Consider the following 23,628-nt stretch of genomic DNA (forward strand, 5'->3'; position numbering starts at 1 on the left):
CTCCACCACCACATAAGGACACTATAATATCAGACTGTCCTATTTTACTCCTAACACTCATTGCCACCTGAATATTTTTAGTTGTTTACTGTGTTTTTCTTAATAAAATGTAAACTCAGGGAGGATAGGGATTCTGTGTTATTGGCTTATGTATCCCCAGGGTCTGAAATAACACTTGGTACATAGTAGGTGCTCAATCAATGCTCTGTGACTAAACAAATGAAACTATACACATAAACTATAGTTGCCTTGAAATTAATGTTCACAGCTTATCAGGTCTGGGAAATCTGATTCAATTCACCCATTTTGCATTGATGTAACCCATGCAAACCAAGTATCTAATTACCCAATAAAATCTTCTTCAACTACTCTTCAGATTACTCTAAAACTATAAGTATCTTTCAGTTCTTTATCTTTAAAGACAAATAAAATATCACAAACTTCAGGACAGAAATAACCCAGACTGGGCCTAGAAGCAGTTAGATGTGTGTGATTTAAGTCCAGAGGTTGAAGCATGATGTTTGAGGGGAACCCGAGCCATGGGGTGCTGCTGGAACCTAAAATGGGAGGCAGGGAATGGAGCAAGACAAGGCTGGAGACATAGGTAGTGGGCAGATGGTAGGCATTCTTGTACACCTTGTGACCAAGGACTTAGACTCATCCAAGTGATTATGAAAAGCCATGGGAGTGGTTTAAGCAGGGAAATGATGTGATTAGATATGCCTTTGAGACAATTTGCTCTGATCTCTACATAGCAATTGGTTTGAGGAGAAAAAGGGTGAAAGCTGGAAGGTCAGATAGGAAGAAGTGTGTCAGCAGTGAGTACCCTGCACTTGTCTAAAGCTCTATGGCCATCACCACAGCTAGTTATAGTGGTTCAAACCACAGAGTAAATGAGAGCTTTGGAAAAGAGTCTGGCAGTTTCTCAGACTATTCCTCAAATGGTTAAATGTAGAGTTACTAAATGACCAAGCAATTCAATGCCTAGGAATTCTACCCAAGAGAAAGGAAAACATGTATCCACACAGAAACTGAAACATGAGTGTTCATAGCAGCATTATTCATAAAAACCAAACAGCAGAAACAACCCAATTTCCAACTGATAAATGGATAAAATGTGGTATAGCCATACAATGAAATATTTAGCAACAAAAGCACTAATTGGTGAACCTAGAAAACATTATGCTAAGTAAAATAAGCCAGTCATAAAGGACCACATATTGTACAATTCCATTTATATGAATTTTCCAGAGTAGGCAAATGTACAGAGACCGAAAGTAGGTTTACAGTTGCCTAAGACCAGGGGTGGGAGGAAGGAAAGATGGAGAGATGGGAAGTTGATGATTAAGGGAACAGGATTTCTTTTGGGGTTACTGAAAATGTTCTAAATTGATGGGGTGATGGATGCTGAAGTCTGTGAATACATTTAAATCATTTGAATTGTATACTTTAAATGGGTGCATTGTATGCTAGGTGAATCATATCTCACTAAAGCTGTTCAAAAAGAAACAGAGTTAGTGAGAGCCCCTCCAACAACAACAAAAACATTGTAAAGTGGCCTGAAGGTAGCCACCTGGGGAACTCCAAGGTGTAAGCTCAAGGTAGAGTAAGAAAAACCCCCAAAAGGGACAGAAACATAAATGGTCAGAAATGTTTAAGAATTGAGAGTTAAACAGGGGAAGAAAGACTAAAATACTATGGTTCAAGTTTATTCTACTAGAAATTACACCCATACTATGTAGCCCTATAAGGAAAAAAGTATCCAATTTCTCAAAAAAATTGAAGAAAGACTCTTTACTAAATGATGAAGGATTAAAGTAAATACTGGCTCAGGAACATCTTACAAGAAAAGTTATTGTGCTCACAATTTACAGCACTTCTTTATCTGATGCTAGTTTCACAGTTTTCATCAAGTGCATGAGATCAATATAACAATAAACCATCTGAGTGAAGTGTGTTGTCCTGCATGGCTCATCATAATTGGTCTTCACTTAACCTTTATCAGGAGTAGTCACCTAATCTACACTGTAAGTGTTACAGAACAGGTTGGAGTCTCCAATATTTTTGTTAGGAAAGGTGTATTTTCCCCCATAAACTTTGAGGTAACTAGGGGCTGGGCTGCTGACAGTAAGTCCACAAGGAAAGCATAGGTGCTTGATTTTCTGTGGGAAGAAAGAGGCTTTTTGACTTGGTACAAGGAAGTAGAATTAAAGGGTAAGAATTATTCACTCAATAAATTATTATCTTTAAATTTGTTTGAAGAAAAGTTGTTTGAATCAAAATTATTCTTCCAATACTCAGAATTGGGGGTGGTCAGTCTATAATCAACCCAGTCTGGTGAACTGCTGGTGGCCAAGGTTGGAGTCAATTATCTCCCTGTGCTCCACTGAAATGCTTTCATGTTCTTTGGGGATAACCAAGAAGCAGACAGACTTGCTTTTCCAGATCTTGATGTTGCCTAAGGGTTGCCTCTAAAAATAAGAAAAGAAACCCTGCCTTTCTCACACTCCTCCAGATCTCACCTATAATTCTCAGATCTAAGACACTGCAAACAGGAGCAAGAGGAAAAAGGCAAGGCCTAGCATGTGAGAGCCAGGATTATTAACAAAGCCAAGCTGAAACTCCAGGAAACATGATTTAAGGGACTGGGTTTGATTCAATAGATCTGGTTTTGTTTGTGCGGCTAGGTTTGTATGCTGAGTACTTTTCCCTTACTCACTGGATCAGAACAGTTTGAGGATTGCTAGTATAGCCCCAGAGTTAGACTAATTAGTGGTCAACACAACGATCATGAAATGGAACTTAGGGCAAATAGGGTCAGGTTTTTAATGAAAAAGATAAAATTTTAAAGTAAAGCTTATTATTTATTACACTTTAGGTCTCATTTTTTTGTTTTATAACATTAGGTGCATAGGTCTGAATGCATTTCCAACCCTCTAATTCTGCTCTACTTTTTCTTTTTTTGTCATAGTAGTTACCGCTTGTAACATACTATATGATATACTTATTTAATTTCATTTACTTTTAAACTTTTTTCTGTCTATATACCGCACTAAATGTAAATTCCTCTAGGGCAGGTATCTCTGCCTGTTTTTTCCATTGATGTATTCCAAGCACCTAGGGCAAAGCTGGTCCCTGAGTAAACATTCAAAAAAGGTTGATTGAGTGAATGACTGACTGAATGAATGAATGAATGAATGAATGAATGAATATGAGTTTCATTAAATGAAGTAAATTGATCTTTTAAACATGTATTTCAGATTTCATAATTACAAAAGTGTGTTCTGTCTTGAACTAGTCACCCTAGGGAGGGGGCTCTATCCTCATTGCAGTTACGCCATTGACAAAAAATATTTAGAATTTCTTAACCTTTGGTTTATGAGCCACTTAAAAACTAGTCTTATTACCTTACAGTTTTATTTTATTTCTCCATATACTTATACATTTTTAGCTCAATCATCTATTTTGTTTTCCAAACCTTGTTCAAAATGACTTTTAGTTCTTTCCCCAAATCAAATTCAATCTGAAAAGGCAAAGATCTGTGACGATTCCATGGAGAATTAACAGCAACAAAAATCTCTGGTTACACAATCACCAGAATTGAAGAAAGAGAGGCCCGGTAACATCTCACAATGCTATTAGTGTCAGTACAGACTGCATATAACACTTTGGGCAGAACTCCTAACTCTTGCTTCTTAAGCATTTGGATAATCACTTTTGACAGCATGTTTGTTCTTTTATACCGGTGTTTTTCCATCTCTTGCTGATCTAATTAAATTTCCCAATTAAGTACTGAGCTGTGCAGGATATTAAGTACAACAAGAAGCAAATGCATAAAAATTTAGCAAAGTGACACAACTTTATAAGCTATTTCATGGGGCTACCTTTTACAAACAACCTTGTTTTTTCCAATACAAAAGTATTATATGCTTAATGGAGAAAACTCAAAAAAGACACATCAAAGAACAGAAAAGTGTCTTGGAATTTCCCTGTGTTCGGGAAATGAATGTGAGGAAGGCATGATGGCCACAGCTTCACCTCAACCTGCACGCTTTGCTCTCACCCCCCGGCACTCGCCTTACTCAGTTCCCCAGCCGCTCCCCCTGTGGTCCTGCTGCCTCAGTGCCTTTGTTAACGGTTCTTTCCTCTGCCAGGGGTGCTGTCCCCCACTGTTTCTCCCTTCATGTGGAGCCAGAGCCTCACCAAGCAGATACTAGTTCTCACATTACTCCTCAGGGGAGCTTTCTGTCACTTCAGGTATGTTAAGTTCCTTCTATTTGGCTTTTTAGCATTAATCACAGTGGATGGTTACAGAATGGGTGACTATTTTATTCAAATAAATTTTGTCTGCTTCCTGTTACTTTGGGTCTACATGTTATAATACCATAAAATGCTTCAAATCTATTCTGTAAATAGGTGAGTGTAAATAATAAGTAAATATTAGATAATTATTTGTTCCAAGGTCAAGTGTTTTAATTCTTTTAGTAAGTTTAAGCTTTTTGAAATTCTATTTTTCATATTTTGAGTTACCAAATATTATTCCACTAAACGCATTTCAATCTAGTCTCAATTCTGATATCTATATATATGCGTGTATGTTATATAGAAGAGATAACATAAAAAATGGCATACGGTATTTCAGTATTGTGTAATAAGCCTCTCCAACTCGATGGTTTAAAACAACAGTTGCCTTACTAGTTCACAATTCAGTGGGTTGGCAATTTGGACTGGGTTTAGTCAGGCAGGTCTCTGCTGGATTCACTCATGAAGTTGCAATCAACCAGATTTTCAGCTGGGACCGAATGGTCCAAGATGACCTCTCATATCTGTTGGTGCTGGCTGTTAGCTGGGCACAGGTGTCCAGGGGGCTAGCCAGGGCATCTTCAGACACACAAGCACCTGGGTTCCAAAAGTGGCAAGAGAAACATAGTCCTAATGCTCAAGTGCTTTTCAAGGCTGCTTGCAACACTTTGCTAATATCCTATTGGTTAAAGCAAAACACATGGTCAACTCAGTGTCAGAGTAGGGAGTGATTAATTGAAAGCTATCACTTTAACAATTTACTACAAAACATAAGAAATTAAATAATCTTTCTTCCCCATTTAAAAAATACCATTACAATTACTGTCTTTGACTAAATGTCACTCAGTCTCTGGATAGCAATTGTGGTTTATTATAACCTCATGCTACATGGCTCTTCTAGGGTCTCTCTTTTTTAAAAATTTACTGAGGTGACAATGGTTAATATGAAAATATAAGTTTCAGGTATGGTTTCTGTGTTACAAGATCTGTATATTGCCCTGTGTGCCCACCCGCCAAAGTCATATCTTCTCCTGTCACCATATATTAAGACTCCCTTTACCAACCACCCCCTTCCCTCTGGCAACCACCACACTGCTGCTTTTCTGGGGTCTTGATTCACTTTTTTGATGGCAAAAGAAATATTCTTTTTTTTTTTCAAAATTAGAAAAAAGGTCAGACTCAGACACTGAGGTATGTGAAAATCAATATTTCATTAGATCAAGTGTAGTTCCAGTACCAATACAGAGAAATAAAACCTAAAAAAAATTATGTTTGCAGAACAAATATGGAGACAGTTTCTATAACTGTGAAAAAAATATAGTGAATAATAATACATATTCTCTAGTTTTCAGTCAGGGACCAGAACTGCCAAAAGATCACAAAGAAAGAAAAACAAATATGATGCTAAAGTGAGGATAGTAATAATTGTGCCTTAACATTTATAATCTGAATTCAGAAAGTCCTGTGAAATAAGCAAGTTCTCGAATCAAATGAAATAGTATTAGGTTTAGTGAACATTATAGTATTTTGGTTCAATAAACTGAGAAAAAAATATAAACTGGTTTACGTTTCAAATCAGTTCATTAGGCATTTTTTATATCAGAAAATTAAACAAACATATTAAGAGTCAGTCTCTAGCATACACTTGGAAGTTTGCAGCTAGAGTTCAGTGTAAGTGTAGTAGGTTTCAAAAATCTGTCTCTGGAGGACTTTGCAATCCTCATCTCTTGCATGGCACAAATCCCCACCCTCTAAGTACATTAAACTTCATTCTTTCACACATGCACATCTTGACGATCATGATTCCCATCCCTTGACATCCCCTCCCCCTCTTTGCAATCTCACCCATTCTTTTTCTTTCTGAAGACACACAGAAGTGTCACTTCCTGTGTGAATGCCCTCAAGCAGAGGTGACTGCTGGCTCACTCCTGTAAGCCCCACACTCAGAGACCTAGGTTCTTCCTCTTCTCAGCAGATCTTGATCCCCCGGGTTGGTTTCCTGGGTGGATGGCCCTGGCCCTGTCAACTCGGATGAACCTGAGTCAGAGAACAGGTTCATGACAAGGTGCCTGCTCAACGGAAGATAAGAGGGCGAACTTGGATGACCAGGGGTGGTGGTGGGGAGAGAGGAGAGATGGAAAAGGAGAAGCTGATGAGAGGAAAGGAGAAGAAGAGGAATGGCGTTAGGATGAAAGAAATCAAGGAGGGGAAAGTGTGGAAAGAAGGAATCCAAGGAGGAGGAGAAGTGAGAAGAAAAGGCAGCACTATCTTGCAGAGAGCTTACGATGCACCTAGCTCTAGGTTTTACATACGTTGCCTTTTTTAACGTTTACATAATCTTATAAGGTCCCTATTTTATGAATGAAGAAACTGAAGCACAGAAGTATTGAGTAGCTCGTCGAGAATCTCACAGTTAAGAAGGGGTGGGGTAAGAGATTTAACAAAGGTCCAGACATGCTCACCCAGAGCAACAGCCATGAAGCATTCCTGCCTCATACCGATCTGCCCTTAAATCAACAGAGTAACTCCAGGCTTCTGCCTGGAACTGTCTCCTGATCAATTTCATTAAGATCACATCAAGAGAAATTGTATTTTGCAAAGATTATTTGTAAAGTACATCCTACCTATTCATGAAGATAGGCTAGATTTTAAAACTTAACACAATTACTAAGCTAAGTATTTGCCTTCCTCGTTCTGTTTGTAGCAGACATTCTTTCCCTGAATTCCTTCAGTGTGTTGCCCCAAGCTTACCTTCAGACAGATGTTATAAGCAACAGTCTTATAAAATCTAATGCTGTATTTGTTGCTGGCTTGTTGCTCATGACCTTGCTCCCTGCTAGAGGAGGCAGGAAACACTGCACAGAGGAGCTATAATCTAGTGACAAAGAGGAAGGCTCTGCGGTGTTCAAGCTCCACCTCCAACCGTTACCATGTGACACATAACGTTTATTGAATTCTCTAAGCCTTAGTTTTGTCATCAATAACAGCATAGTCCCTGGCCCATAGAGTTTTGAAGATTATATGAGAAAAAAGCTTGCCAAACACATAGAACCATGCCTCCCACATAGAAAGTGCTCCATAAATGTCATCATCGGCAATATCCCTCAATACAAAAGTCCCATGTAACTTCTCTAAAATGCGCATTGTAGGAAAGCCTTTGACTCTCCTGAGGAGTTAACATATTTTTCTTTTTTTTCTTTTTTCTATTGTTGCATTCAACTTGAAAGTTTTCTTTCTTTTTTAAATTAAATTTATTGGAGTGATATTGGTTAATAAAATTACATGTTTCGGGTGTACATTTCTATGATACATCACCTGTACACCGCATTGTGTGTCTACCACCCAAAATCAAATCCTCTTCCATCATCATATATTTGATCCCCCCACTAACCGTTACCACCACTACCACCTTTTTCTCTCTGGAAACTTCTTTTTATGGACACTGAGTTTCCTTTTTAGTTTTGGTCACTACTAAGATCAGAACCAAAATTTCACCTCAGCCTTGGCAGCTTTGTGCAATGCTGTTGTTTGCTGATCTCTCACCTAGCATTGCTTTCCATTCCATCTATATTTGCGCTCACCAGATTGTTTGTATTGGTATATATGTTACTGTAGGCTGCTTCAAATTTGTGAGAGATAGCAAAACAATAAACGAATGAATAGTTTTACTTATGTGTGCTCAGCCACCAGGAAAAACAGTGCCCCCAAAGACGGGAACATGTTGGTTTCCCCTAAATTGAACTTGATGATTTATATGCAATGTGTTATTAAAAAATGTTCACTGAATTAGTACATGAATACTGAATTGCAGGGAATATGGTACTGAATGAAAGGTTGAACAAAAACATTAAAATTCCAGTTCTAGATAAATGATCATGCAAGTTTAAATATTTTCAAATTTCTTCAAATTTACTTTTCCATGGAAAGTGTTCTCCCTGATTTGGGGTGATCTTTCACAATAACTTCAATTAATACCCTTTCTCATTCTCCCAGGAGAAGTGGTGTGCTGTGTCTGCTAGTGAACTCACTGGAGTTACATACTAAGATGCATTCACAGGCTGTTCTGTTAGGCCCCCACTAGAACAATATCATTTTTGGAGCTGGATAGGAATGTAGAGAGCCACTGTATCTTGTTTTTGATGAGAAAATAAGGTTCAGAGAGTTTTTAGGATATGAAGATAGTAGCAGCAGAGCTGAAAAACATAGACTCGGCAGTCTCCAGCCAGGTTCCTCTCACTCTACTCACCTGTAACTTACTAGAAGAGCAACAACCATAACGACAGAACGCTTAGTTCCACATGCAAAGAAAGAATCATCTGTTCTTTCAATTCAGCTTTCCTTTCTAAAATGTCATGTTATACAAACAACAAACTATTTAAACAGAAATTCTGTGGAACGGATGTGTTCATCTGGCAGGGCCTCAGAAAAGTTTAGGAAAAGGTCTGCTAACAAAAAAAAAATAGTCAGCCTTCTCACTTCTCAGCTCGCAGGACAAATGTCACCTCCTCACAGCCACCTTCTCTGACAATCTATGTGAACAGCTGTGCCTCCTGCGGCCCTCACCCCATCAGTTGCTCCCTAGCATGTTACCCTTTGGAGCTCTTGTCACAATGTATAATTATCTTCTTTATTTTTCACTTTTGTTGTTGTTTTGGGTTTTTGTTTGTTTGTTTATTTGTTTTGACTGGTATTGCCTCTAGAGTGTAAAATGTAGACCTTTCCCATTAGCTGGATGGGTACTTTGTAACCAGTATCTGTAAAGTCTCTGGACAAAGTAGTATATACTATATTATGTTATGTATACAAAATCATGTAACATATTTTCACTAGTATCTTGGAATGTATTTGGACAATTCATTATCACTTATTTTCAATCAGATCTTTCCTGAAGTGTTAAACTTGTCAGCATCTTCATTTAAATATACCTATATTTTTTATATATATAAAAGAATTGTTTACTGTGCTATCTTAAAATTACTTTAAATTTTCAAAAGATTTAGAACTTCTTTAAAACCTCTAAAATATTTTCTTTCAATATTCATATTAGTTTAATATCAATTAAGAAGTATCACCAAGATTTAATATATCCACCATAAAAGTTAGATCTTTCTGTCAAAGCCCAAAATATAAATGCCAAGAATAGAAGAATTAATGCGTGCATATTAATAGCCAGAAACGTGCTTCTCTAAACAAAGAAAATATAACTGAATTATATTATTCTTAATGTCTTTGTAGCCTAGGAAGCTTTATGAGAATATACCTAGCATGAAGGAACAGGGTTAGTGATTTACAGGTATTTGCATGGTGTTCTTTCTGGCAAATGCAAATTTCTTAAGGAAATAAAAAGATCTAAAAATTGCAGCGTGTCAAATGAAAATGAGTACAGGTGAGAGCAAGATTTGCCTGTTGCAGTATCTTTGCCTCTCACTCTGGGAACAAGATAGCTTCATTTTACATTTTTCTCTTTCTTCTAGAACTATTTTAGTCAATGGAATTTTTTAAAAAGTCTCAAAATCAACCTTATAAAAATGAGAAACTTAACAAAAAATATATTTTGAGCCTGATACCAAATAGGAAAAGTTCTTGCTACCCAGATAAAAGAATCCATTTCTAGATCAAATGTTTCTATTTGTACTACTTAACCAGGGGCACAGGCCTAAAGCTAAGTAGCTACAGATCCACAAAAGCTGTCTCCTCATGAGGAGCACCAAGCCGTGTGAGTCCCACTTTCCACTAAACTGAGAGCTCCTTAACAGTGAATATGCTCATTGATTTTTGTCTTATTAATTAGCATACAACCTGACACAGACATCCCCTTCATATTAGGGCAGAGAGATTTACCTATGCTCTTTTTCTTCCCTAAAAAACCCTCAAAGGTGGGATTGTACCAAGTAGAAACTTTTTTCACTGCAACCTACTCAGGCTTGCTAACTAAAATACTTAAATTTTGACATTTTAATAAAATCTCATTAGTTTGGTTCTTACAAATTCGGAATTTATAAATGAAAAATTAACCTTTGGTTTAATTATGGTTTAATTATGCACTTAACCAAGCACATAAAAAGGGTGAAAAGATTCCAATGAGAATATGCTGGACATATTCTCAAGAGAACAGTCTTTTATTTTATTTTTTATTTTTTTACATTTATTTTTGTTGAATTTATCTAGGTGACATTGGTTCACAAAACCATACAGGTTTCAAGTGTACTACTCAATAAAACATCATCTGCACTCTGAAACGTGCAATCACCCCAAGCAAAGTCCCTTTCTGTCCCCATTTTCCTCTGCTTTGCCCACCTCCAACTACCCTCCACCCCCATTTCCCTCTGGCATCACCACAGTGTTGTCTGTGTCTATGTGTCATTTACAAGGTTTTTTGCCTAATCCCTTTACCTCCTTTCATCCAGCCCTCCAACCCCCTTTCCCTCTGATAATTGTTAGCCAAGACAATAGTCTTTAAAAAAAAATACTTTAAAAACCTACAAGTACCTATGATATTATTGTAATTAGCTAGTTATTAATAATAGGTAAGGAACAAAGGGAAGGCCAGACATTATAGGCATGTCATTTAGGCAGTTACACTAGGAAGCTGCAATTTCACAGCTCCCCAGGGAACCACTGGCCCATTCCACACAGATCACTGGGGGAAGGTGTCCAATGAAGGGGAGATAGACACATGCGCAGTGAGGTTGAAGTGACTAGGGGAGATGTCTGTGAGTCACACCTGGGAACAGAAATCATTGGCCAGGATGGATATGGCCAACAATAATGACCACATTCATCTATTGCACATTTAAAAAAATTTTTATAGAATAGCTACTATGAATTAAAGGAACTAAGACATAGTTCCTTTTAAAATATATTCAAAATTTCATTCTTCATTGTCTCAGATTGATTTGCCATTAGAATTTTACCCATAATTTTGTATTAGATAATTGCCTAATGCCTCTAATGCAGGCCTCATGAAGGCTGTATACAGTTTTAACCTCTGTTATTAGGGATTTTAAAACAGACTTTAGCTTGGTCATTGTCTCCAGAAAGACACCATGTGATTCTCCTAGTTGCCAAGTCTCCAGTTAACAAGAATCCTGAGTTATCATGTATCTCTATTGTTAATACTAATTTGAACTGCCTGCCAAGAAATGAAGCTGACAGGAAAAATAATAACTTTTTACAAATAGAACTTGTGCTTATAATTAGAAATCAAACATGAGATTTTGACACAAGAAAAACCCCCTCAGCATGCTTGGAAACTTCATTCACGTTAGGCCCTGTGTCACATTTCCTTGCAGGCATATGTGAGCAGTCTTCAGTTCCCAGAAAACTGAAAATTATCACTGTGTTTTTTCCCATTATTACAGTCACTGTGGGTAAAAAAAATTAATAATATAGTATAAACAGGGACTGTGGGGGCCAAGAACACAGTCATGAAAAGTTGCAAATTTAAATTCTGCTTAATGAAAAACCTTAACAAAAGCCTGTTTCAGAGTCAAAATTGAGTCCATTTGCATAGAGCCAAAAGGAATGAGAAGAGCTCATTGGGCACTGGGCAGTGATTGCTCTGACCTTTCACTTTGGATCTAGTGTGTATAGCATGAAACTTTGATTATCCACTAACATTAAATAATATTTAAAAGAGCGAGAAGAGCCATCATGGTAAGACAGTAATCATGCTGCTTAAAGTCAGGAAGTGATTCGAATCAGTGAACAAGAGCCTACTGTTTTAATAGTGATGATAGATGTAGAAGAGAAATATAAACTACAAATATTACTGTGCAAATAATAGGTATTATATTTCCTCATGACAAGAAAATTAAAATTTTAACTGGAAAGGCAGATGGGCAAATGCCAAAAAGTTACAAAACTATGAATTACTAGAAAGCATGCATTTTACTCTGCCAAAGTTGATTTCCATGTATCATAAGCACTCCCTTCTTCCACAAGGTACCCACACACCAGGGCCTGCTCATCTCTGGCAGAAGAACACAGGGGAACAGGATGCCATTCAGTGGCTCTTTACTGAATTATTCATGCAAACCTTAGCGGCTCCATCCTTACCAACAGGTTTATAGGCTTTAACAAAAACTTTTCCCTGTTTTACAGGCTTCAAAATGGCCCAATTCTCTACAAACAACACATTTTACTTTAAAGCTGTAAAATAAACTGTTCTACATAAATGAAAGTTCTAGGAAAGAGAACCTCAACAGTTAGCATAACAAGAAGAGTGCTTTTAGTTTTAACCATATTTGATGAAAGCTTTCTAAAATATGGTATCCCTTCTCCATATTTGTTTTAAGTGTATAATCTGATGATAAATCAAACTTTTGTTGATGACTGGAATATCACAAGCATCTTTATTTTATTGTTAGTGGAATGATGTCTCTGTTGTCTAATTTCTTTCTCTTTTCTCTTGACATTAGATTATAACCTCTGCTCTCATGGAGCCAGCCTCTAGCAGAACAGCTGTCCTTATAAACTGCTGGTTCTGGTCAGCTTTGGAAAAAGAGATAATTGACTTTTACACTATGGTATCCTAAGTAAGAATCAATGAATTATATGTGAACCCTAGGAGTAAAAACTTTAACATTAGCTGAGAGGTTTTCTCATTAATAGTCTTATCCAACTATTTTTGGATTAAAACAGACTTAACATTAACAAAAACAGCAATAAAAATCAAATTTATTAATACATTGAATATCTTTCTACTAGGAAATATGGTTATAATATTTTCTAATACCACAAAAATATTAGAATTAGAATTATTTAGCACTTCTTCTAAGAAAGTAGAGAAGACTCAGTTCAACTGAACTTCTGTTCTAAAAATGATGCCATGGGAACAATATATATTTTAAAATATAATTTTATTGCATTAAGCTCATTATCATAAGCTTCTGAAAGGGCCATTATTTTACAGCTCCACCAAAGAGATGGACTTAATCATTGCCCACTGCTGACAATATCTTGGACTTTCTGCAATGCAGTACCTGCATCTCAACTCGTTTCCCCACTTAATTGCTTTCCCTTCTGACTTGACTGTTGGGTTAGGAGATCATACCATTTGCCACTTGTTTTAACTTTCAGGAAAATTCCTTCTTACACAGATGAGCAGTGGTCTCTTACCTGGCATTTCCTCTCTGCTCCTTCATTTGACTCAATGCCTACAACCAGAGGACAGCACTTTCAGAATAGCCCCAACTATTCTCTCTCTGTCTCTCTCTCTGTCTTTCTCTCTGTCTCTCTCTCACACACACACACAGGCAACATCTCTATGGCTCCCTCCATAGACAACCAGTAGTTGCAAATGCCAACACTTGTGTAGGTCTTTACTGATGAATATTCTACGTCACAGCAAAAGATAACACGTTGCAATTTATCTTTTCTTTAAACTAAACAGTTTTTTTTTTAAAAAAAAGCTTTGGGTTATGAATTCAATTAACACCAGTTTTTAAAATCTAAAATCATTCCATACTGTGAAAACAATAACCAAAGAAAAACTGAACTAAAGCCTAAATATGTCACTTACTCCCCATTACCCTAGTAAGATTCAGAAATGCGAGATGATTTGGGTTTATTCCTAATTTAAATCCGATCAAAATACCAGGATCATTCCAAATTCTCTTCCACTATTTTTGCATCTTCAAATTAGGCAAGCAATGAAAATGAGCTTGGGCAGGAAACCTCAGGATCAGCAGAATGAAAACCAAAAGCCAGAAAAATCATTCGATGTGTAGGGTACAAGAATCTCTTTTACATCCTAGGCCTAAATTCTCGAGCTATTTTTTTTTTTGGGGGGGGGGGTTCATCACAGGATATACAGATAATGTCTAGGATAATTCTCCATTTAGAAACTAGAGAATGTTACCAGATATGGGAAAAAACACTAAATGTATATGTAAGTGGTTAATTTGGACCCAGAAAGTGAATCTAGATCTACTTAGCTTCATTCATGAGACCTATAGTTAAATTCTATTCCTTTGTTTTGTTCTTTTGGCAAGTACTCCTTCAGGACAGGATAGCAGGTGGGGAAAAAAAATCTCACCTTAACTAATCAGTTATAGGAACAAATGTCAACGTATGCTTTGTGGCTGGTTGGTTCAGCTGCCCAATGTACCTGCTATGGATACCAAAGACATGAACTTGGTCCCCAAACACCTTTTCCTTCCAGATAGAGTATACATATCCCTTTTCCTGACCAGTCATCTCATAAAGGGAAGATGAGCACACATCCTTCTGGATGTGGGCATGTGGCCTTGCAACTCCATCATTTCCATGGAGAGGAAACAAAAGAAAACAGCCACAATCCTTAACCAACAATATGCAAATATACCAATCATGTATACATACAAGAAGGTCAATTAACCTAAACTGAATCCTGGCTAGTTCAACAAACCAGCTCAGCAAGCCAAGCACACAATAAACTGCACCCAGGACGCAGGTACTGACATAGTGTGGTGACAAAGGAAGACAGGAAATTCTCCCAAACATGAAGGTTTGCATGGCAATTTGAAAAGCTCGGTGAAACGGCAATAGATAAAGTTTCAAATGAAAAACATGTCCCTGACGCTGCTCTGTGGTTCTCTCCCTGGAGGTAGTGAGCCAAAATGCTCTCTCCTGAAGAGGAAACAAAGCTCAGTGGCCAGGAAGGTCTGCAGGATCCTGAGGCCTCATTAGGAGCAGTCTTTGTATTTAAGGATTTTTTTTTTCCCTCTCAGAAAAGAGAGTAATTAGAAGCTTTTGAATTACTGGTGCTCATTTTTCTGAAATCAAAGATTTTTATTATACCTCTAAAAAATTTAAAAAACTATATTTTTTATCTCTCTTCTCTAAAAATCACCCCTGGAAGAAATGCTAAATAATTTCTAATGAAAGAAATATTCCCTTTTGATAAAAACACATTTGCCATTTTATCCATTTGGAATCTGATATCATAACAACACTGCTGCCCACAGATACCTTTGAGTTGCGGTGGTTGTGGTGCTGTTGTGTTTGCTGTATTGTGTTGCTGCTCATCTTGTCACACTATGTCACTCGGCCACCAACAGATACTTGACACACAGTGTCCCCCCTCAATGATGAACAAAGTGCATGCCCAGGACTTGTTTCTTACTGACAGCTATTATGTAAGCTTCTTTCTATGAAATAACCAAATTAGGGCACCTAATGAAAATTAGAGCACATAGAATACTGGAAAATTAACTTTCACTATGATGTACCTTTCATAACATGAAGAAGCCGGCAAGGCTTAGGGTAATACAATCAAAAGTGCAGTGTGTTCGTGCAGTGAAAGGATGTTTTTATGCCAACAGACACCTGAGGCCAGGGAACCATTCTCAACCTCTGACCACATTACTACCAGATGTTAGCTCCCTTAATATTCATTTCCTCAACTGTGAAATAAAGGAATAGAATTAGATGGCCTATAAGTCTCATTTTAGCCATATAATTCTAACATCCAAAGTAATGAACAAGACAGCTGCCACCATACTTACAGGCTAATTAAGAATTTTTAAACTTATATAAATTAACTTCCTCAAAATAAAATTATGCAGGATCCTAACTAAAAACCAAAAGACTAGGGCTTTGTGTAATTATGGTGAGTAACTTAATCCTATAATTAAAATGTTGTGACTATTGCAGAAAATTCCTACATGAAGTGATTTTTAAAATAAGTGAAATAACAAAGAATGCTAATAAAAATTAGAGCACCTAGAATATAAAAAAAAAAAAAAAAATTTAACTATGATGTATCTTTCACAATATTAAATACCAGAATGGTTTTGTTGTTTTTTTTAAAAAAGGAATTGTCACTATGGTGGATAAACTTTGTGATAATTTTGTCTTTCCCATAATTTACTAGGGTTATCCTTGATGGCTATCCTACTTAGAGAAGTTTTCTTTTTCAGTAGATTAAAAAAATGATTAAAATACAAATATGATGAGTTGTATGGTTTATAGAGAAGGGGTCATCATAATTTAGGTACTAGGCTGTATAGCCATGTTTATAAATAGAAAGTATAAGCTTGCATAATTTTATAGCTAATATACTTAGTGAATATGAACAGAAGCAAATAGATGGCATTAGGAATATAAACACACCAGTAATTATTAATGAAATCAAAATTTTCTTTTAAGCCTTTAAGGAAAAACAGTAGCTATTTAGAGTTCTACTCATATCACTAATTCAGTGTATGTAGAAGAATGATTAGAAAAATAAGGAAGGATTGCATGATTAGAACATAAAGACACAGGTAAGGAGATGTTGAGCTGAAATTAAAAGGATGTTGCAGGGGTACGTGTTATAAGGAGCATATAATTTATGGAAAATCACTGGAAACAGTGAGCATATAATTTATGGAAAATCAGTCTCAACACATTCCTACATTCTAAGGAAGGGTTTTGGGAAGATTGTTGAACTTCTGTTCACCTAATCTTGTTGCACATAAAATTCCCTCAAATGTACATGAAACATCTGAAATCAGCATGTGTGTGATTTTGCTTTTTAATAGCTAATGAAAGAGGAAAACTTAGGGTGGAAACGAGAAGCTGTTTTTTGCAAACTGACACCTTAATCCCTAAAACTGTTTAACACTGAGCCCTAAAATGGAGCCTGTAACAAAGACAGAAAGTTAAGACTGTCAATCAAGTTTAGGATTTCTATCATATTCTAAGACAGAAACCTACAAACAAATGGCTAGAACTCACTGTACTGCACAGACCTCAAAGCCATGAAGGAGGCCTACAGTGAACATTAACTGTGGTGAGCAGAATTCTAAGTTGGCCCCCAAGACCTCAGCCCCCTGGTGCTCACGCCCTGTATAACCCCTTTCCCATGAGTGTGGGGGGACCTATGACTATGACAGAAGAGGCTTTCCCTTGCTTAGGTTCCACTATGTGACAAAGGGGATGGGACAGTGACTCCTTTGCCTACATTGCATTACATAAACTTTCCTAGTAGCACACAGGAGAGAGTTTTCCTCAGCTGGCTTTGAAGACCTAAGCTGCCATATTGTAAGATTGCCACAAGGCTGGACTCGTAAGTGGCCTCTGGGAACTAAGAGTTCTCCCTAGGCAACAGCCATCAAGACAACAGGGACCTTAGTTCTACAGCCACAAGGAACTGAATTCTGCTAGTAACCTTACTGGACTGGAAGAGCACCCCCAGCTCCCGATGAGAACCACAGTTTGGCTAAGACCTTGACATAGCCCAGGGAGATTCTAAGCAAAGGACCCTGAAAAGAGGTGGCCTACCTCTAGACCTATGGAAACTGAAATAATAAATTTGTGTGATTTTAAGTTGCTAAGTTGATGATAATTTATTACATAGCAAGAGAAAACTAATGACCAACACTTGATCGTGCTACATTTCAGGGCCAAAAACATACGTCATAAGTGCAGGATTTCAACAGCAAAGTGAATTAGAGATACCCCAAATCAAATGCCCAACCACTCCAGAAACCTCTTTTTTAAGTTTTAATTATTCATATGCATTACTCAGTAGTGTGGATAAGTTTCAGCAATGATCACCATTCTCCACCTACCTTTGCTCAAAACCAGTCTTGTTCACCAACACTACTTCACTAACATGTTACGTTCTACAGTATTTTTTTAAACTCTCATCTGTTTTTTCACAGCCATCCTGATAATGGATCTGAAGATAAAGGACAAAGAGAAGTAGAATAAATGATTCACTTAAAGAATTTATTCCTAATGTGATTCCAACTTGAGAAATCTGGGCCTCTGTCAAAATCTGTACAATTATTGTAAATGTTTTTCCCTCCTCCTATAATTAACTGTAAAACAGTTGTATAAAAATATAGAGGTTTTATATCCATGTCACTGGTCAGCTGAAGCCACAAAACAATTTTAAAACTAAATAATTCAACACAATGATTTGACAATAAAATATAATTTCCTCAATATCTGTTATACTGGTAAAACTTAATTCATATTTTTTTCATGCATTCTTGGCTGGTCCTTTATTAATTCATACTTTCTCAGGCATTCTGGCTTCCCAGAGCACCCAAGCTCATTGAGATGATTTGAGAGTGACTAAAAGCTTAACCCAAAGCTCCCATATCATCTTAATAAGGTGCCTAATAATATTGCTATCATTAAATTTACTCTGTGCCCCAAATACTTTCATGAAGTACATATGTGAAAATTCTAAATAAGTAAGAACAAATCCATATATAAATAAATGAGAGTTTTACTTTCTCAGGTTAAAATTGTCTTAAGAAAGCCTATGGAAATCCAAATACATTATAAAGTAGATGCTAGGCATTAAAATATATTAACCCATTGGCTAGATTCTGTTTTTTGATACAAGAGGATGCTGCCATAAAGGCCCTGGCAAGCTCAGTGACAGGAAAAAGGACCTGTACCCTAGGGTGCCTTACAAATAAACTGATGAATTTACTTCATGGACTTACTTGTACTGATTCTAGATAAAGATATGATATGGAAAGTTAATTTTCTAGTTTATATTACTCTATCAAAGGAATTCAACTGTCCATATAGAAAAATGAGGAATAGAAAACTTTAGCAACTTGCTTAAGATATGGGGCTGATTTGCATTTAATCTATTTTTGCATACAATCTATTGAATTTAAATTTTTGCATTGATCTGAAATTAACCAAGGTATTTTTCCTAGTATTTTAACTACATATTTAGTTGTTCAGTTTAGTTGTTACTAAATATATCATTTATTTATATAATTCATGAAATACTAGGCAGAAAGTTTAAGATTTCTAGTTGTAGATAAACAGACAACATACAAAAGAATCACATGCAATCTGGGCCTCTTCTTGCTTCTCATTTTTAGAATAAAAAATATGATTACGTAGAGCAAACTATGACTCATGGCCGATTTGGCCAGTTGTGTGTTTTTGTGAATAACATTTTACTGCAACACAGCCACACCCTTTCCTTTATGAACTGTTTATGGCTCCAGCAACATTAAGTAGTCATGACAGAGACTACATGGCCTAAGATATCTGACACTTCACAGAAAACATGTTACAACCCCTGATCTAGTTCATTAAAAAAATCAGCATTTCATCTAAGCCTATATCTACTATATCAACAATACCTAGAAAAAATTAGATATCTTATTTAAAGGGAGTCCTTGGTTAAGTAAGTAAATGGAATTGACATTAAGTGTATATAACCAAAATTTTATATATTGACTATAAGTTGATTTCACAAACACAGACCCACACAGTATGAATTGTGAAAACATCTTATTCTTTTTAGTTAGCATCCTAAAATGATAAATATGGTCCATTGGTATTTTTAGTCATTACATATCTTTCCTTTGTTACAAATCTCCTCTTGAGATTTTAGTCATAAAACACTTTTGATAGATTTCTCTTCTTCATAGTCCTCTCTGTAATACAACTCCATAAAAATTTTACAACCCTCTGTGTGCAAATTAATTCTAGGACCTGGTTGAGATGAAAAGTAAAGTAAAAAATGGAAATAAAAGAGGTTGTGATAGCTTTTGGAATTATGGGACATGTTTTGTATTTAACATTAAATCTAGTATGTTCTAAGGGCATTACTGTTAAGGATCCAGAAAAAAATAACACAGGAATCGGAAGACTATCCCCAGCATTTTCCAAAAGAAATATACTTTATTATTTTTTTTAAATATATCTTTATTGATTTCAGAGAGAGGAAAGGAGAGGGAGAGAGAGAGATAGAAACATCAATGACGAGAGAGTCATTGATCGAGCCCACAATTCGGGCATGTGCCCTGACCAGGAATAGAACCCCGACCGCCTGGATCCTAGGTCGACGCTCAACAGCTGAGCCACGCCTGGCCAGGCAAAGGCATATACTTTAAACAGAATATGTAATTTTAGATAAATGGTTAAGCTCAAAAGCAAATGTTTAAAACTTAAATATATCTTGTTTCTTTCTTTATGGTGTAGAATTTTTGAGTGTCTGATGAGTACTTATTCATATCCTTGAGAAGATTATTTTTTGAAAAAATATTTGATTTTGCCTACAGACAACCACCCCAGCCTACAACCATGTGTAAGTAGAAGGACACCATGTCTACGAAAAAATTCAAGATATCTGATTCTTATTATATGTTGTTAACTTTATAAAAGCATATGTCTGTCTATATGGTAAAAAAAAAAAAAAAATCAAAATTATAATATCATGTCTCAAATTGACTTCAAACCTCACTTACCCAAAGTCCAGGTATCATAACTGACATTTGCAATACTGGGAGATTCAAGGGGCTATGTTAACAGTTTACCTAGCTTCCCTGAGCTCTTTTCCTTCATTCATTCAGTTATTCATTCATATGTCCAAATATCACACACTTTCTGATGACCTATTATGTGCCATGTACATTAGCTGTTCTACCAGTATATATGTTAGCTCACAAGAAACAAAATACTATATTTTATTTCCAACAAACATTTGTTAAATGCTCATGATATACTTTATGCACTGTGGTGGGTTCTAAGCATAAAGAGATGACTAAAACAGAACAAGGGTCCTAAAATATGGTTGTTCACCAGACACCTATGGGGTTTTCATAAATATATAGAGGCTCAGGTTTCATTCTGATCCAGTGAATCAGAATTTCTGATGGTAGAACCCATAACTTTGAATTTTTATAGATCCACTAATGATTCTTAGGCACATTGAATTTTGAGAGTCATTTATCTGGAATATACATCATATAAATACAGATAAGAAAGTACCATGAATAAAATAGAAATACAAGGAAAGAAGCATCAAATCTGCCTGGAAAGATCAGAGAAAGCGTCTCTGAAAAGGCAGCCTGGAAGACCAGTATTAACAAGTGAGAAATTACCAAGCAGATAAGCAGACAGAGGGAAGCATGTGCAAAAAAGGTGATCTATATGGATAAGGCATGAGAGGAGCATGGTATGTTTGGAGAATTGCAAATAGCTAGGTGTGGACGAAAGGCATGCAAGGGGAAAGGCCAGGAGAAGTTGGAGAGGTAAGCAGAAGACAGACCATGAAGGACCTTGTATGCACCGCTATTAATTTTTATTCTGTCTTGTGGGCCATGTGGAGCTACTGGAGTTTTATAATCAGCGAAGTGTCATAATTAGACAATTTACAAATAGTAAGGGAGAACTAGTTTGAAGCAGGGAGATACATTATCTTGGGTGAGAAATAATAAGAACATAAATTAAAATAGTGGCATTAGGGGGAAAAGAAAGGACAGATAGAGTATATAAAAGGAGGAGTAATAATGACATGTCCAGGTGATAAAATAGGTCATGAAGGGATATATGTAGATTTATATCTACTTATCTATATCTATTCCATTATAAACAGAATTTCATTTCTTTAAAAGAGAAGGCTACCTCTCATTTATCAAAAGATAAATTAAACTTTTTTTTAAAAAAAAGAAAGGTAACAATTACTTGATGGAATTTTTAACACTTCTTTGTTGGTCTGGAATGATAGGAGAGGAAAGCCAGAGAGGGGAAGACGTAAATAAAAACAAAGCAGTATGACTTCCTCTTTCAGATTATTTGTGGGCTATGAAGGAAACAGTCAAGCTATGACACAAGTGGCTAAGTCTATAGACTATATTTTGTCAGCAAGATTTTTATTAATCTATGTTTAAAGGATTATTCCAAAAAGACTCATTGCATTGTTTTGAGACATTTCAGCCAAAATATTAATGGAATGCCATGATCCAATGTGAAACTGTGAAAGCAGCACACACATCATTTTGGTGGCAAGGGAACTTTTGGATTACTTTCATTTCTCTCAGCTTCAGTAATAGCCTACTTCGCTCAGTAACAATGAGATTCCATGTCACCATGACCATTAATCTGTCAAGTACGAACATTACTGAACATTGTGCTTTTCCCTGGGGATTTACATATAAACTTGACAGCATCATTTGGCACCATGTTCTGGCTCTACTCAGCAAAAGCACAATATTGGCAGGAACTGGGACTAAATCCAGTCGTATCTAAAAGATGTCCTACATTGGAAAGCAATATTTGAAATACACTCTTACCCTTGAACAAGTCCATGGGATCCAGACTTTCAGAATTTTAGTTTTATTGACTGTTAAAATATATTTTAGAGTTTTATAAAATTACACATTAGATTTTTTCCTGTATGTGAATCTATAGAAAGTACATTCTTTTAATTACTATTTTGCCCAAAATATCTTAACTTTGCATCGATTTTTAAGAATTTAAACATTTAATGTAGTAAAGCAGAAAGTTAGAAAAGCCCAAAATTGTCACCAAATTGAGGATCAATAAAAACTAAATATACTGTGACCTTTTGGGTTAGATAGATAATGTTTGTTAAGTGTGTGTAGTCCCAATATATATGCCATGTATTGATGTTTCTTGGTTGGCATTAGCTCAACATTAAAAATCCATCCTTTATTATTATAAAAGTATTCTAAATTTTGTTTGTTTGTTTATTCTGGCTGAGAAATCCCTTTACTATTTCCAATGAAGGGGGGTGGGGGGACAAATTGACCTGTAAGACATGATCACTTTATAGAGAGTAGTAGCACTGTTTAACAGGTATTGGGCAATAGTGTATATTCATTAGTGTATAAACCATGTAAATATATTGAAATTTTTATGATTTGCTACTCTTTTTGAAGAGATATGTTGTATCACTAGGGCAAATCAACTAAATGTAAGTATTGTTCTCTTAATGATCAAACAGAATTTGTGTGTGTTTTTTCTGTTTGCTCCCATTATACCAATTTCTCTGTAGGAGAAAGAGATGGACATGAGAAAAAGCATATGACTGGGATTTTGTAGCACTAATTGTCTGTGTGGTCTTGGGCACAGTCACAACTTTCCTGAGCCTCAGTTCTCTCTCTATGAAAAAGGGGGATTTAGTTAAATGATAGTAAAGAATCACTGATTTTCTCTTAATTTAAATCTGTTACATATTATCTCATGCTTTTATTTGGGGAAGCCATCTAGTCTATGTTAACAGTTTTAATTAAAATACTTCAATGCCAATCAACTATTTTCTCTAAATGGTAATTCTTTGAAATTCTTTGTATCTGTGATTTATTACTTCTCCATCTGAGTTTATATACTGTATTTCAAATGACTTCAGAACCAGGCAGAAAAGGAACAAGCTCTGGTAAACAGTGATGGTGTTCCTGAGCTCTGCATGATTTTTTTTGAAAATATATTGAGCTTTTTCCCCTTTATTGCCATCAAAAGAGTGTGAAATTAAAGTGGTAGAATTATTTGTCTCCATTAAAAAGTTATCCATTTGTATAAAACATTTAACTCATTAAAAAATGTTTTATCACTTCCTTTCTTATCCATTTT

General features: G+C 36.1%; 1 protein-coding gene across 7 annotated transcripts in view; it reads right to left on the reverse strand.

The window, feature by feature from the left end:
• The window catches only part of MCTP1 (multiple C2 and transmembrane domain containing 1), a 418,524-nt gene that overhangs the window by 319,599 nt on the left and 75,297 nt on the right, over nt 1-23,628 (reverse strand). Inside the window, exon 2 of one of the 7 annotated variants that reach the window (XM_087815449.1) lies at nt 13,423-13,442. The exons of the other annotated variants lie outside the window; for them this stretch is intronic. Within the exon in view, the coding sequence (XP_087671575.1) occupies nt 13,423-13,442 (20 nt within the window). The remainder of the gene's footprint in view (nt 1-13,422; nt 13,443-23,628) is intronic. 7 annotated transcript variants of the gene reach the window in all.

Source organism: Miniopterus natalensis, chromosome 3, assembly GCF_054644295.1.
Source record: "Miniopterus natalensis isolate mMinNat1 chromosome 3, mMinNat1.hap1, whole genome shotgun sequence".
NCBI classification, from domain to species: domain Eukaryota; kingdom Metazoa; phylum Chordata; class Mammalia; order Chiroptera; family Miniopteridae; genus Miniopterus; species Miniopterus natalensis.